We start from the raw sequence: 13,042 nt of genomic DNA on the forward strand, positions 1-13,042 counted from the left end.
TTCACTTTATAGTCACTCCCATCACAAAGCCTGAAGTCTTCCTCCTCATCATCATCGCCCTCATCACCCTCATCTCTCTGCAGGCTCATCTGCCAGCTGCTCTTTGACATCCTCACTGCTTGTTGTATTTGCCAAGAAGGCAGGGGAATGGACAGGACATAAACAACAGGCTTCAAAATCTAACAGAACACTCAGCTGCCAGTGCAATACCTTTGCACATTCAATCACAGAGCTGGCAGAACATCTGCCATAAGGGGGTAAGGCTCCTTATGGAAAATATAGATGGATTCCTAAGAGAAGGAAAAAAGGAAAGGATCCATATGCATTTTATGGTGTAACTGGAGCTTTCCCATGAACCTGCAAAAATGAAGTTTGTGCTCCAGATTTCAGAAGAGAAGGAACTCATCCAGGTGAGCAATGGGTTGGTATTACTTTGGCCCAAACTCCCTTATCACATACTGGTATCATAAAAGACTGTCATGACAGCACTGAGGAAAGAACATTTAAATTTAAAAAACCCTTCCAAGCTGCATTCAGTGGCACACTGACAGAGGTGCTCCACCCTGGCTGGCAGAAAAACCTCAGGCACCTGGTCCTGATTGGTATGAAATGTATTTGAGCACTGAAGGCTTCACCCTCTGCATTTGTCCTCCTGTAGCTACTGCATCTACTCAGTGGTATAGGGGCAAAGCAAGAGGGAAATGCAGGTTCCAGTTCAATCCAGAAATTCCTTTTCCTTTAAAAAGTGCTGATGAAGGTCAACAGTGAGAAAATGAAAGATGTTTCTTGTGGGAGATCTCACAGATTGTTGTTCTGGAAAAGCCAAGTGGGGCCAGGCAGGCACAGGCCAGAGGAACACATGGCATTGTGTCCTGCAAACCCTGCCCTTGGTTCCAGCTCACTGGAATCAGCAGGAGGTCAGTTCCAGTCTGGGAGCTCCCTCACCCTGGCCCTGGCCCCCTCTAGGGTTGAGCTCCACACCCTCCAGCCCCTCTGCATGGAGGATCTCCACATGCACAGCAGAATCTCCACATGCACACACAACCTCTGTTCTCCTCCCTGTGTCTGCAGCATGGCCCCAGTGTCTCGCACCAGCCCAGGGTTCTCCACACACATGAACCCAGAAGCTCCAGCACAGCCACTGACCCCACTGTGGGGTACCAGGGCCAGGCTCTGCCTTATTCATGTCCTCCTGCTTCGGTGTGTGAATGGGAGCATGTGGAGGATGAGGCTTGTGGGCAGTTGTGCTCCTTGCCCTGCCATGCATGGAGCTGGAGTTCTCCAGCCTGGTCCAGCCTGGTGTATGCCCAAAACCCCGTGTAGAATCACTTCCCATGTAGGTTTATTTTGCTCCAGTCAGTTCCTGAGTGATGATCAGCAACAGGTCAGGATTGGTTCGCATTCACCTGTTGCACTTGCAACTGTCTAAGAGCTGGTTGGTATGAGCAGGGATATTGATGGTAACATGGGGATATCCAGAGGACAGGTCAGGATTGGTGCTGTCCTGCCTGGGACCACATGGGCAATGAGAGAAAACAACCCCAGAGCCAACAGACTCAGCAGGGAGAGACTGGGCCCTGGCTGTCAACAGCTTCCCTGGACATCGGGGTGTCACAGGTCAGGGGACACACACAGTGCCCATAGATGTCCCTTCCTGCCTGACCTTAAGGTTAGTGACAAAATCCTGTCATGGCAAACACAAGGAGAACCAGAATCACTCAGTTACAAGCAAGCCTTTAATTGATCTTTAAAAGGTGATTTTTTTTTAAGTTCAGAACATCAACCCCGACTGGGTGATGTTGGCAACCTGGGGCAGGCTCCGATAGACCGAGTTCCAGAAGGTTACAAACCGGGATCTCAGGTCCTGCTTCACAGAGTTCTTGTCCATGCTGTCGTTGATTTCCAGGTAGTAAGTACCCTGGCTGCTGTAGGCTGGCCAGGAAACAGGCACGTCCGAATTCCCCGTGTTGGGATCACTGGGAAAAAGAGGCACACACAAGTTAGTTTTATCATGGAAGCTTGTGGATAAAGCTTTAAGTGAGTGCACACAGAGTGTTTGACACTGGGACAAGCAATAGGAATTCTGCCTGCCGGGAGCGACTTGCCAACCTGCAGTCTCCTCCATCAGTCCCCACTGGCATCATCCCTGGCTACATGCAGGGACTTAATTCCTGTATGAACACCACGATTAAGGAAGGAACCTCATCATTAAGTATAAGCAGAGTTCACAAGCTCTGAAAATGCAAATGCTCCTTCTGTCCCCCTAGGCGTGCTATGGATGAGGAGGACCCAGAGCAAACTCTCCACTGGGAGACACAGAACCCAGCTCACAACAGAAACACAGAGAACACCCTGCTTTGGGGAATGATCCTGAGAAGTTACTGGGCAAAGGCAGCAGGCTGCAGGGCTGCAGCAAAGCACAACTGTGGAACAGGAATCACTCACCCAGTGCTGGCAAAGTTGGTCCAGTAAGCGATCATGTACTTGGAGACAGTCCTGTGCTTGGGCCAGTAACCCAGGGAGGTGGTAAAGGGCTTCCCAAAGACGTACTGCAGGTCATCAGCGTGGTCTGCCCCAACCCAGCTGGGGTAGACGGGCATGCGGGACGGCTGGGAGAACAAGTAGCTGTATGTCTTGGCACTCCTGGGGAAACAAAAGAGACTGGCTAAGCAAGGGGAGAGCAGAGCTCTCTTAACCTGCTCCTCAGCCCCTTCTGCTGGGAAGCAGCATTTTGGTCCCCCAGTCCAGCTCAGTCTTCCTACGAGGGCTGAGCTGCTCACTGGGCATTCTGCAGGTGCAGATTCAGGGTCCACTGTGTGGGAACCAGGAAGATGTAGTCAGTCATCAGCTCCACCACTGTCTTCTTCATGTCCTCCTGCTTCGGGTTCTTGTCCCAGCTCTGGGTGTAGATACTGTACGTGGCGTTGGCTCCAGCCTCGCCCCTGTCCACAGTCAGTGCTTTGATCAAATTGTAGATCTCTTCCCTGAAAAGACAAGCCATATCAACTAGTTACTGACCAGCAGCTTCCAGTGGGGCACAACTCTTGCCTGGCCCTTTCTCTTGAAGGCTCTGGACTCAGCCACACAAGCCCTGGGCACCCAGGCTCGGAGTGACACCCTGTTTTGAAGGTCGAGCCCTGTCCACTCAGGTCTAAGCGCTCAGAGTTTGGGAGCTACATTAAAGAGAAGCTTCCTCCTGCTGAGGGTTTCCAGAGCCTCTCTCACTTACGCAGTGACTTTCCTCAGTGGGGCATTGATGGCAGGTAAATCTATGCCGGCGAAGAAGTGCCCGTCCATGTCATTGACCCCAACCAGGTAGTCAATGTCGGCAGCGTTGGCAAAGAGATTCTCTGGCATGTCTGGGAGGAAATCTCCATCGACCACAGGAGTGATGGCCAGGGTGTGCACCAGGGCAGCTGCAGTGGGAGACAAACCCAGAGTCTGTTAGGAGGTGAGAACAGACAGGTGTGTGGTCTGCAATGACTCAAAGAGCTCTGGAAAAATTAGGCTGAGGTGGGCTGTGCTCAGCCAGCGCAATGTGCATCTGCCTATGGATGGGTGACTGCAAGATCTGGCATTATTGCCCTCCTTCTGAAGGACACAAGCGCTGCTTCAACACTCCTGGAAATCACTCCAGTGCCCTGCCAGAGGTCTGGGGAGCCCTGGGTGGATGGGGAATCACCACATGGGCCAGGGGACTTACTGGGCAGGTTGGTCAGCTGCAGGTGGTAGGCGAGTGTCAAGGCTTTGGGGTCAGAGACACGAAGGCAGTTGGCCAAGGTGGCAGTGTTGTCTGTGGGGCAGCCCAACTTTTCTCCGAGCTGCAGGAGGAGAGAGAAAGAAACCTCCTAGCATTACCTCCCAAAGACAGAGGTTATTTTTATAGAGGCATAGCGGTGGATGTGTTTTAATCTTCAAAGCATCATGTTTCCAAAGTTCTGTTGGGCACAGCTCCTAGTTATGCTCTCCTCTAGGGCATCACTTTTTTGTTTTTTCCAGTCACTCAGGCAAGACTTGAACATTACCTTTTTAGCCCAGTAGAGCGGGTCCCTCTGGATGGCCCAGCTGCAGAGCCCGACACCGCTCTGGCTGATGGCTCTCTTGAACAGGCCCTTGTTCTTCGGGGACAAGCTCTGGGGTGCAGAATGGAAACAAAAGGGTTCCAGGTAAGAATTCACGAAGACACCATGGTGTGCCAGACCCCACTGTTTGTGAACCCAACCTGGGGAGGAAAGTGTCACAGTGCCAAGGGGTCCCTCTCCCCCATTTACACAGAAGTGGCTCTAGTGGGGAGTGACAGAGACAACTCACCTGCAGGGAGACACTGACGGCACCGGCCGATTCCCCAAAGATGGTGATGTTTTCTGGGTCACCCCCAAAGGCCTTGATGTTCCTCTTCACCCAGGCAATAGCCATGTGCTGATCCTTCAGCCCGTAGTTCCCTGAGCGGCACAGAGCACCCACCACTGAGCAAGGGCAGAGCAAAGCTGACCCAGCACAGGGTCCCCCCCAGACACAGAGGGAGCAGTGGTGGTACCTGGCATGTTTTCATCTCCTGTGCTCAGGAAGCCCAGGGGCCCCAGGCGATAGTTGATGGTGACCACGATGACGTTGCCCCGCACGGCGATCTCCTCACCATCGTACAGGTAGTTATCCAGGAAATTGGCTCCCTGGCTCCCTCCCACCAGGAAGGCACCACCATAGATGAAGACCATCACAGGCAGGTTGGTAGAGACTGCCAGGGGAGCAAGAGGAGCAGAGTGAGCCACAACAGAGCCAGGAGGTGCAGCCCATCCATCCCCTCACCCACTCCCTGAGCATCACTGCACATGGGCAGGAACAGACAATGCTCTGCCATCACCTCTGGCCAAGGAAGTCCTTGCTCTGCACAACAGGTTGAACCTCCCAAGAGGCTGCAGCTGGGGGTCGTTGCCTGACACAGTTCCCACCTTTCCCCCCAAAATCACTGCTCAGCACTTGCCCACTATGGGAATGTAACTGCTGAGAGATGCTCCAGAATAATCTGCACATAAAACGCAGTTGGAAATCTCCTGCCCAGGTCCCTGCCAAGCACATACCCTGTCTCCTGGCTTGAGGGATCCATATGTTCAGGTAGAGACAGTCCTCTATCCCACGGACATCAGTCTGGGTGAGTGTCATCTGCATGCAGCGATTCTTGAATGATGTTGCCTTCAATGTTCCTGAAAGGAGAAAGGGAAGACAGCATGTTAGGGGCATCAACTCCATCCACTGGTTGCAATCCACCTATCCTTTGCTCTCTGAGTCCAGTGCAGAGGCAGAAAAGCCTCCCCAGCCACTGTGACCAGTCTGAGGGAGTGACAAAGTGGGAGCCTTGCCCCTGTGAACTAGCTCTGGACAGCCATGGCCGGGGGAGTGCAGGTGCAGGTGCCATGCTTCAGTTTTGTTACTTTCTGGGGTTACTTGAGTTGCTTGGGAGCACCTAGACACAGACTCTCAGACCCTCCAGGAGACAAAGAGCTTCTTGGCTCTGCTTAGTCAATAAAAGCAGGCAACAACATCTTTGGCTTGCCAAAAACAGACTAAAAGAGAAGAAAAAAAAAAAAAATCCCAAACCAAAGGCATTCAGAGGTTGGATCTTACCATCCCAGCCAGGATGAGGTTCAGGGTCTTGCAGAGTCTTTGGAGGGGCAGCAAAGGGAATCCCTCTGAAGATGTCGACGTAGCTCCCAAACAGTCCCAGTTTCTTACTCTCGCCTTCCACAAAACCGCCCTCGGTGTACACCACACCCAGCTACAGGGGTACCATGGAGAAGAGACAATCTGTTGCTCAGTTCCTCGTACCTCTGGCTTCCCATGCCACCAGCACCCACACCTTGCCCTGGCCAGTCCCCCACACAGACCCACTCACAGCCCGCCCTCCCTGTCCATGCCCTTGGACCCCTGTGGGAAACCCACAGGGAGGTGCCACTGGAGCTGTGACCATGCAGGTGTCCTGCAGGTGCCCTTTGGAGCAGACAGGCATCAGCAATTCCTACACACTCTCAAAAATAAATGGCAGAAGGAGAGGACCTTCAGCCCTAGGGTGTAAACCTGGCCAGACCTGACACAGAACTGTGCAGGAACTCTTGGGAAAATGTCCCTGAGAGCCTCTGCCATGTTGAGGGCAGGAAAACACTGTGCCCCAGCTGCCAGGCCTGCAGGCCCTCTGTCAGGGATCCAGATTGGGTGTAACAGGGCAGGAACTCAGGCAGGGACAGGTGAAATATGTTGCCAAGCCCTGAGAAGTGCCTTTGTACTTACGGTCGCAGCCCAGGTCACCCCGAGGGAGGAGCACAAGGCCAAGCACAGGATCCCCCAGCGAGCCATGGTGAGGGCACACCTGAGGAGACAGTGCCCAGCTGGAAAGCTGGTATATATATAGTGAGGGGGCAGGTGTGTGTCAATGCCATGGGCCAGCCTTGGCTCTGAGGTGAACCAGAGGAGCCCCCACACACTTGTCCTTGAGTAGCCTGAGGCCAATCCCTGGCTGAGGTAGAACTGGCATTGCTGTGTGAGAGCCCTGCAGGTGCTGCTTTTGTGGGCTGGAGTCCAAACCAAAGGAAATCACTCAGTCTAAGAAAACTCCAGAAAACATAAACAACACTGACGAGAACCTCATCCAAGCGCAGGAGGCTGAAATCATATTAAGCCGCGCAATAAAACATATTACTGGCAACCTTTGAGAAACCTTGTGCTCAGAACACACTGGGGAATGCACAAGACTCAGAAAATGACAGCAATCCTTAAAGATGATTCCATCCAACATCAGCCAGACTGGTCACCAAGTTCACACATAATCCAGAATTTCTATCTTCACTTTATAGTCACTCCCATCACAAAGCCTGAAGTCTTCCTCCTCATCATCATCACCCTCATCACCCTCATCTCTCTGCAGGCTCATCTGCCAGCTGCTCTTTGACATCCTCACTGCTTGTTGTATTTGCCAAGAAGGCAGGGGAATGGACAGGACATAAACAACAGGCTTCAAAATCTAACAGAACACTCAGCTGCCAGTGCAATACCTTTGCACATTCAATCACAGAGCTGGCAGAACATCTGCCATAAGGGAGTAAGGCTCCTTATGGAAAATATAGATGGATTCCTAAGAGAAGGCAAAAAGGAAAGGATCCATATGCATTTTATGGTGTAACTGGAGCTTTCCCATGAACCTGCAAAAATGAAGTTTGTGCTCCAGATTTCAGAAGAGAAGGAACTCAGCCAAGTGAGCAATGGGTTGGTATTACTTTGGCCCAAACTCCCTTATCACATACTGGTACCATGAAAGACTGTCATGACAGCACTGAGGAAAGAACATTTAAATTTAAAAAACCCTTCCAAGCTGCATTCAGTGGCACACTGACAGAGGTGCTCCACCCTGGCTGGCAGAAAAACCTGAGGCACCTGGTCCTGATTGGTATGAAATGTATTTGAGCACTGAAGGCTTCACCCTCTGCATTTGTCCTCCTGTAGCTACTGCATCTACTCAGTGGTATAGGGGCAAAGCAAGAGGGAAATGCAGGTTCCAGTTCAATCCAGAAATTCCTTTTCCTTTAAAAAGTGCTGATGAAGGTCAACAGTGAGAAAATGAAAGATGTTTCTTGTGGGAGATCTCACAGATTGTTGTTCTGGAAAAGCCAAGTGGGGCCAGGCAGGCACAGGCCAGAGGAACACATGGCATTGTGTCCTGCAAACCCTGCCCTTGGTTCCAGCTCACTGGAATCAGCAGGAGGTCAGTTCCAGTCTGGGAGCTCCCTCACCCTGGCCCTGGCCCCCTCTAGGGTTGGGCTCCACACCCTCCAGCCCCTCTGCATGGAGGATCTCCACATGCACAGCAGAATCTCCACATGCACACACAACCTCTGTTCTCCTCCCTGTGTCTGCAGCATGGCCCCAGTGTCTCGCACCAGGCCAGGGTTCTCCATACACATGAACCCAGCAGCTCCAGCACAGCCACTGACCCCACTGTGGGGTACCAGGGCCAGGCTCTGCCTTCTTCATGTCCTCCTGCTTTGGTGTGTGAATGGGAGCATGTGGAGGATGAGGCTTGTGGGCAGTTGTGCTCCTTGCCCTGCCATGCATGGAGCTGGAGTTCTCCAGCCTGGTCCAGCCTGGTGTATGCCCAAAACCCCGTGTAGAATCACTTCCCATGTAGGTTTATTTTGCTCCAGTCAGTTCCTGAGTGATGATCAGCAACAGGTCAGGATTGGTTCGCATTCACCTGTTGCACTTGCAACTGTCTAAGAGCTGGTTGGTATGAGCAGGGATATTGATGGTAACATGGGGATATCCAGAGGACAGGTCAGGATTGGTGCTGTCCTGCCTGGGACCACATGGGCACTGAGAGAAAACAACCCCAGAGCCAACAGACTCAGCAGGGAGAGACTGGGCCCTGGCTGTCAACAGTTTCCCTGGACATCGGGGTGTCACAGGTCAGGGGACACACACAGTGCCCATAGATGTCCCTTCCTGCCTGACCTTAAGGTTAGTGACAAAATCCTGTCATGACAAACACAAGGAGAACCAGAATCACTCAGTTACAAGCAAGCCTTTAATTGATCTTTAAAAGGTGATTTTTTTTTAAGTTCAGAACATCAACCCCGACTGGGTGATGTTGGCAACCTGGGGCAGGCTCCGATAGACCGAGTTCCAGAAGGTTACAAACCGGGATCTCAGGTCCTGCTTCACGGAGTTCTTGTCCATGCTGTCGTTGATTTCCAGGTAGTAAGTGCCCTGGCTGCTGTAGGCTGGCCAGGAAACAGGCACGTCCGAATTCCCCGTGTTGGGATCACTGGGAAAAAGAGACACACACAAGTTAGTTTTATCATGGAAGCTTGTGGATAAAGCTTTAAGTGAGTGCACACAGAGTGTTTGACACTGGGACAAGCAATAGGAATTCTGCCTGCCGGGAGCGACTTGCCAACCTGCAGTCTCCTCCATCAGCCCCCACTGGCATCATCCCTGGCTACATGCAGGGACTTAAGTCCTGTATGAACACCACGATTAAGGAAGGAACCTCATCATTAAGTATAAGCAGAGTTCACAAGCTCTGAAAATGCTCCTTCTGTCCCCCTAGGCGTGCTATGGATGAGGAGGACCCAGAGCAAACTCCACCACTGGAAGACACAGAACCCAGCTCACAACAGAAACACAGAGAACACCCTGCTTTGGGGAATGATCCTGAGAAGTTACTGGGCAAAGGCAGCAGGCTGAAGGGCTGCAGCAAAGGACAACTGTGGAACAGGAATCACTCACCCAGTGCTGGCAAAGTTGGTCCAGTAAGCGATCATGTACTTGGAGACAGTCCTGTGCTTGGGCCAGTAGGCCAGGGAGGTGGTAAAGGGCTTCCCAAAGACGTACTGCAGGTCATCAGCGTGGTCTGCCCCAACCCAGCTGGGGTAGACGGGCATGCGGGACGGCTGGGAGAACAAGTAGCTGTATGTCTTGGCACTCCTGGGGAAACAAAAGAGACTGGCTAAGCAAGGGGAGAGCAGAGCTCTCTTAACCTGCTCCTCACCCCCTTCTGCTGGGAATGCAGCATTTTGCTCCCCCAGTCCAGCTCAGTCTTCCTACGAGGGCTAAGCTGCTCACTGGGCGTTCTGCAGGTGCAGATTCAGGGTCCACTGTGTGGGAACCAGGAAGATGTAGTCAGTCATCAGCTCCACCACTGTCTTCTTCATGTCCTCCTGCTTCGGGTTCTTGTCCCAGCTCTGGGTGTAGATATTGTATGTGGCATTGGCTCCAGCCTCGCCCCTGTCCACAGTCAGTGCTTTGATCAAATTGTAGATCTCTTCCCTGAAAAGACAAGCCATATCAACTAGTTACTGACCAGCAGCTTCCAGTGGGGCACAACTCTTGCCTGGCCCTTTCTCTTGAAGGCTCTGGACTCAGCAACACAAGCCCTGGGCACCCAGGCTCAGAGTGACACCCTGTTTTGAAGGTCGAGCCCTGTCCACTCAAGTCTAAGCGCTCAGAGTTTGGGAGCTACATTAAAGAGAAGCTTCCTCCTGCTGAGGGTTTCCAGAGCCTCTCTCACTTACGCAGTGACTTTCCTCAGTGGGGCATTGATGGCAGGTAAATCCAAGCCAGCGAAGAAGTGCCCGTCCATGTCATTGACCCCAACCAGGTAGTCAATGTCGGCAGCGTTGGCAAAGAGATTCTCTGGCATGTCTGGGAGGAAATCTCCATCGACCACAGGAGTGATGGCCAGGGTGTGCACCAGGGCAGCTGCAGTGGGAGACAAACCCAGAGTCTGTTAGGAGGTGAGAACAGACAGGTGTGTGGTCTGCAATGACTCAAAGAGCTCTGGAAAAATTAGGCTGAGGTGGGCTGTGCTCAGCCAGCGCAATGTGCATCTGCCTATGGATGGGTGACTGCAAGATCTGGCATTATTGCCCTCCTTCTGAAGGACACAAGCGCTGCTTCAACACTCCTGGAAATCACTCCAGTGCCCTGCCAGAGGTCTGGGGAGCCCTGGGTGGATGGGGAATCACCACACGGGCCAGGGGACTTACTGGGCAGGTTGGTCAGCTGCAGGTGGTAGGCGAGTGTCAAGGCTTTGGGGTCAGAGACACGAAGGCAGTTGGCCAAGGTGGCAGTGTTGTCTGTGGGGCAGCCCAACTTTTCTCCGAGCTGCAGGAGGAGAGAGAAAGAAACCTCCTAGCATTTCCTCCCAAAGACAAAGGTTATTTTTATAGAGGCATAGCGGTGGATGTGTTTTAATCTTCAAAGCATCATATTTCCAAAGTTCTGTTGGGCACAGCTCCTAGTTATGCTCTCCTCTAGGGCATCACTTTTTTGTTTTTTCCAATCACTCAGGCAAGACTTGAACATTACCTTTTTAGCCCAGTAGAGTGGGTCCCTCTGGATGGCCCAGCTGCAGAGCCCGACACCGCTCTGGCTGATGGCTCTCTTGAACAGGCCCTTGTTCTTCGGGGACAAGCTCTGGGGTGCAGAATGGAAACAAAAGGGTTCCAGGTAAGAATTCACGAAGACACCATGGTGTGCCAGACCCCACTGTTTGTGAACCCAGCCTGGGGAGGAAAGTGTCACAGTGCCAAGGGGTCCCTCTCCCCCATTTACACAGAAGTGGCTCTAGTGGGGAGTGACAGAGACAACTCACCTGCAGGGAGACACTGACGGCACCAGCCGATTCCCCAAAGATGGTGATGTTTTCTGGGTCACCCCCAAAGGCCTTGATGTTCCTCTTCACCCAGGCAATAGCCATGTGCTGGTCCTTCAGCCCGTAGTTCCCTGAGCGGCACAGAGCACCCACCACTGAGCAAGGGCAGAGCAAAGCTGACCCAGCACAGGGTCCCCCCCAGATACAGAGGGAGCAGTGGTGGTACCTGGCATGTTTTCATCTCCTGTGCTCAGGAAGCCCAGGGGCCCCACACGATAGTTGACGGTGACCACGATGACGTTGCCCCGCACGGCGATCTCCTCACCATCGTACAGGTAGTCAGCCAGGAAATTGGGTCCCTGGCTCTCTCCCACCAGGAAGGCACCACCATAGATGAAGACCATCACAGGCAGGTTGGTAGAGACTGCCAGGGGAGCAAGAGGAGCAGACTGAGCCACAACAGAGCCAGGAGGTGCAGCCCATCCATCCCCTCACCCACTCCCTGAGCATCACTGCACATGGGCAGGAACAGACAATGCTCTGCCATCACCTCTGGCCAAGGAAGTCCTTGCTCTGCACAACAGGCTGAACCTCCCAAGAGGCTGCAGCTGGGGGTCATTGCCTGACACAGTTCCCACCTTTCTCCTCAAAATCACTGCTCAGCACTTGCCCACTATGGGAATGTAACTGCTGAGAGATGCTCCAGAATAATCTGTGCTTAAAACGCAGCTGGGAAGCTCCTGCCCAGGTCCCTGCCAAGCATATACCCTGTTTCCTGGCTTGAGGGATCCATATGTTCAGGTAGAGACAGTCCTCTATCCCATGGACATCAGTCTGGGTGAGTAACATCTGCATGCAGCGATCCTTGAATGATGTTGCCTTCAATGTTCCTGAAAGGAGAGAAGGAAGACAGCATGTCCTAGTTAGGGGCATCAACTCCATCCACTGTTTTCAGTCTGTCTGTCCACCCATCCTTTGCTCTCTGAGTCCAGTGCAGAGGCAGAAAAGCCTCCCCAGCCACTATGACCTGTCTGAGTGGCAAAGTGGGACCCTTTCGCATGTGAACTAGACTGAAGAGAGAGAAGCAAAAATAAAATCCCAAACCAAAGGCATTCAGAGGTTGGATCTTACCATCCCAGCCAGGATGAGGTTCAGGGTCTTGCAGAGTCTTTGGAGGGGCAGCAAAGGGAATCCCTTTGAAGACGTCGACGTAGCTCCCAAACAGTCCCAGTTTCTTACTCTCGCCTTCCACAAAACCGCCCTCGGTGTACACCACACCCAGCTACAGGGGTACCACAGAGAAGAGACAATCTGTTGCTCAGTTCCTCGTACCTCTGGCTTCCCATGCCACCAGCACCCACACCTTGCCCTGGCCAGTCCCCCACACAGCCCGCCCTCCCTGTCCATGCCCTTGGACCCCTGTGGGAATCCCACAGGGAGGTGCCACTGGAGCTGCAACCATGTAGGTGTCCTGCAGATGCCCTTTGGAGCAGATAGGCATCAGCAATTCCTACACACTCTCAAAAATAAATGGCAGAAGGAGAGGACCTTCAGCCCTAGGGTGTAAACCTGGCCAGACCTGACACAGAACTGGGCAGGAACTCTTGGGAAAATGTCCCTGAGAGCCTCTGCCATGTTGAGGGCAGGAAAATACCGTGCCCCAGCTGCCAGGCCTGCAGACCCTCTGTCAGGGATCCAGATATGTTGCCACGCCCTGAGAAGTGCCTTTGTACTTACGGTCGCAGCCCAGGTCACCCCGAGGGAGGAGCACAAGGCCAAGCACAGGATCCCCCAGCGAGCCATGGTGAGGGCACACCTGAGGAGACAGTGCCCAGCTGGAAAGCTGGTATATATATAATGAGGGGGCAGGTGTGTGTCAATGTCATGGGCCAGCCTTGGCTC

General features: G+C 52.8%; 2 protein-coding genes across 2 annotated transcripts; both read right to left on the reverse strand.

Moving 5' to 3' along the window:
* Nucleotides 1-1,717: 1,717 nt before the first annotated feature.
* On the reverse strand, nt 1,718-6,392 carry LOC135425014 (bile salt-activated lipase-like). The gene is made up of 11 exons (XM_064676817.1): nt 6,283-6,392; nt 5,623-5,773; nt 5,079-5,201; nt 4,538-4,735; nt 4,312-4,442; nt 4,026-4,133; nt 3,704-3,821; nt 3,230-3,416; nt 2,781-2,984; nt 2,446-2,643; nt 1,718-1,976 (listed from the first exon to the last, which is right to left on the reverse strand). Exons 1-11 carry the CDS (start codon nt 6,346-6,348, stop codon nt 1,772-1,774), a joined length of 1,689 nt encoding a protein of 562 aa, XP_064532887.1. The 5' UTR covers nt 6,349-6,392; the 3' UTR covers nt 1,718-1,771.
* A 2,159-nt stretch (nt 6,393-8,551) lies between these two features.
* Nucleotides 8,552-12,962, reverse strand: LOC135425015 (bile salt-activated lipase-like). Its single transcript, XM_064676818.1, has 11 exons — nt 12,878-12,962; nt 12,272-12,422; nt 11,908-12,030; nt 11,367-11,564; nt 11,141-11,271; nt 10,855-10,962; nt 10,533-10,650; nt 10,059-10,245; nt 9,610-9,813; nt 9,274-9,471; nt 8,552-8,809 (listed from the first exon to the last, which is right to left on the reverse strand). The coding sequence occupies exons 1-11, from the start codon at nt 12,941-12,943 to the stop codon at nt 8,605-8,607; spliced, it is 1,689 nt and encodes a 562-aa protein (XP_064532888.1). The 5' UTR covers nt 12,944-12,962; the 3' UTR covers nt 8,552-8,604.
* Nucleotides 12,963-13,042: the final 80 nt, after the last annotated feature.

This window comes from Pseudopipra pipra, chromosome 20 (assembly GCF_036250125.1).
Source record: "Pseudopipra pipra isolate bDixPip1 chromosome 20, bDixPip1.hap1, whole genome shotgun sequence".
In the NCBI taxonomy this organism is placed as follows: domain Eukaryota; kingdom Metazoa; phylum Chordata; class Aves; order Passeriformes; family Pipridae; genus Pseudopipra; species Pseudopipra pipra.

What these genes read in the sequence shown, in the direction of transcription:
- LOC135425014 (XM_064676817.1), bottom strand. Translation starts at nt 6,348, where the DNA reads ATGGCTCGCTGGGGGATCCTGTGCTTGGCCTTGTGCTCCTCCCTCGGG. An exon ending in AGGAGATGAAAACATGCCAG is followed by an intron (nt 4,443 to 4,537) that starts GTACCACCACTG and finishes TGTGCCGCTCAG; the next exon opens with GGAACTACGGGCTGAAGGAT. An exon ending in CTGCACCTGCAGAATGCCCA is followed by an intron (nt 2,644 to 2,780) that starts GTGAGCAGCTCA and finishes TTGTTTCCCCAG; the next exon opens with GAGTGCCAAGACATACAGCT.
- LOC135425015 (XM_064676818.1), bottom strand. Translation starts at nt 12,943, where the DNA reads ATGGCTCGCTGGGGGATCCTGTGCTTGGCCTTGTGCTCCTCCCTCGGG. An exon ending in CCGTCAGTGTCTCCCTGCAG is followed by an intron (nt 10,963 to 11,140) that starts GTGAGTTGTCTC and finishes TCTGCACCCCAG; the next exon opens with AGCTTGTCCCCGAAGAACAA. An exon ending in CCACTGAGGAAAGTCACTGC is followed by an intron (nt 9,814 to 10,058) that starts GTAAGTGAGAGA and finishes TTGTCTTTTCAG; the next exon opens with GGAAGAGATCTACAATTTGA.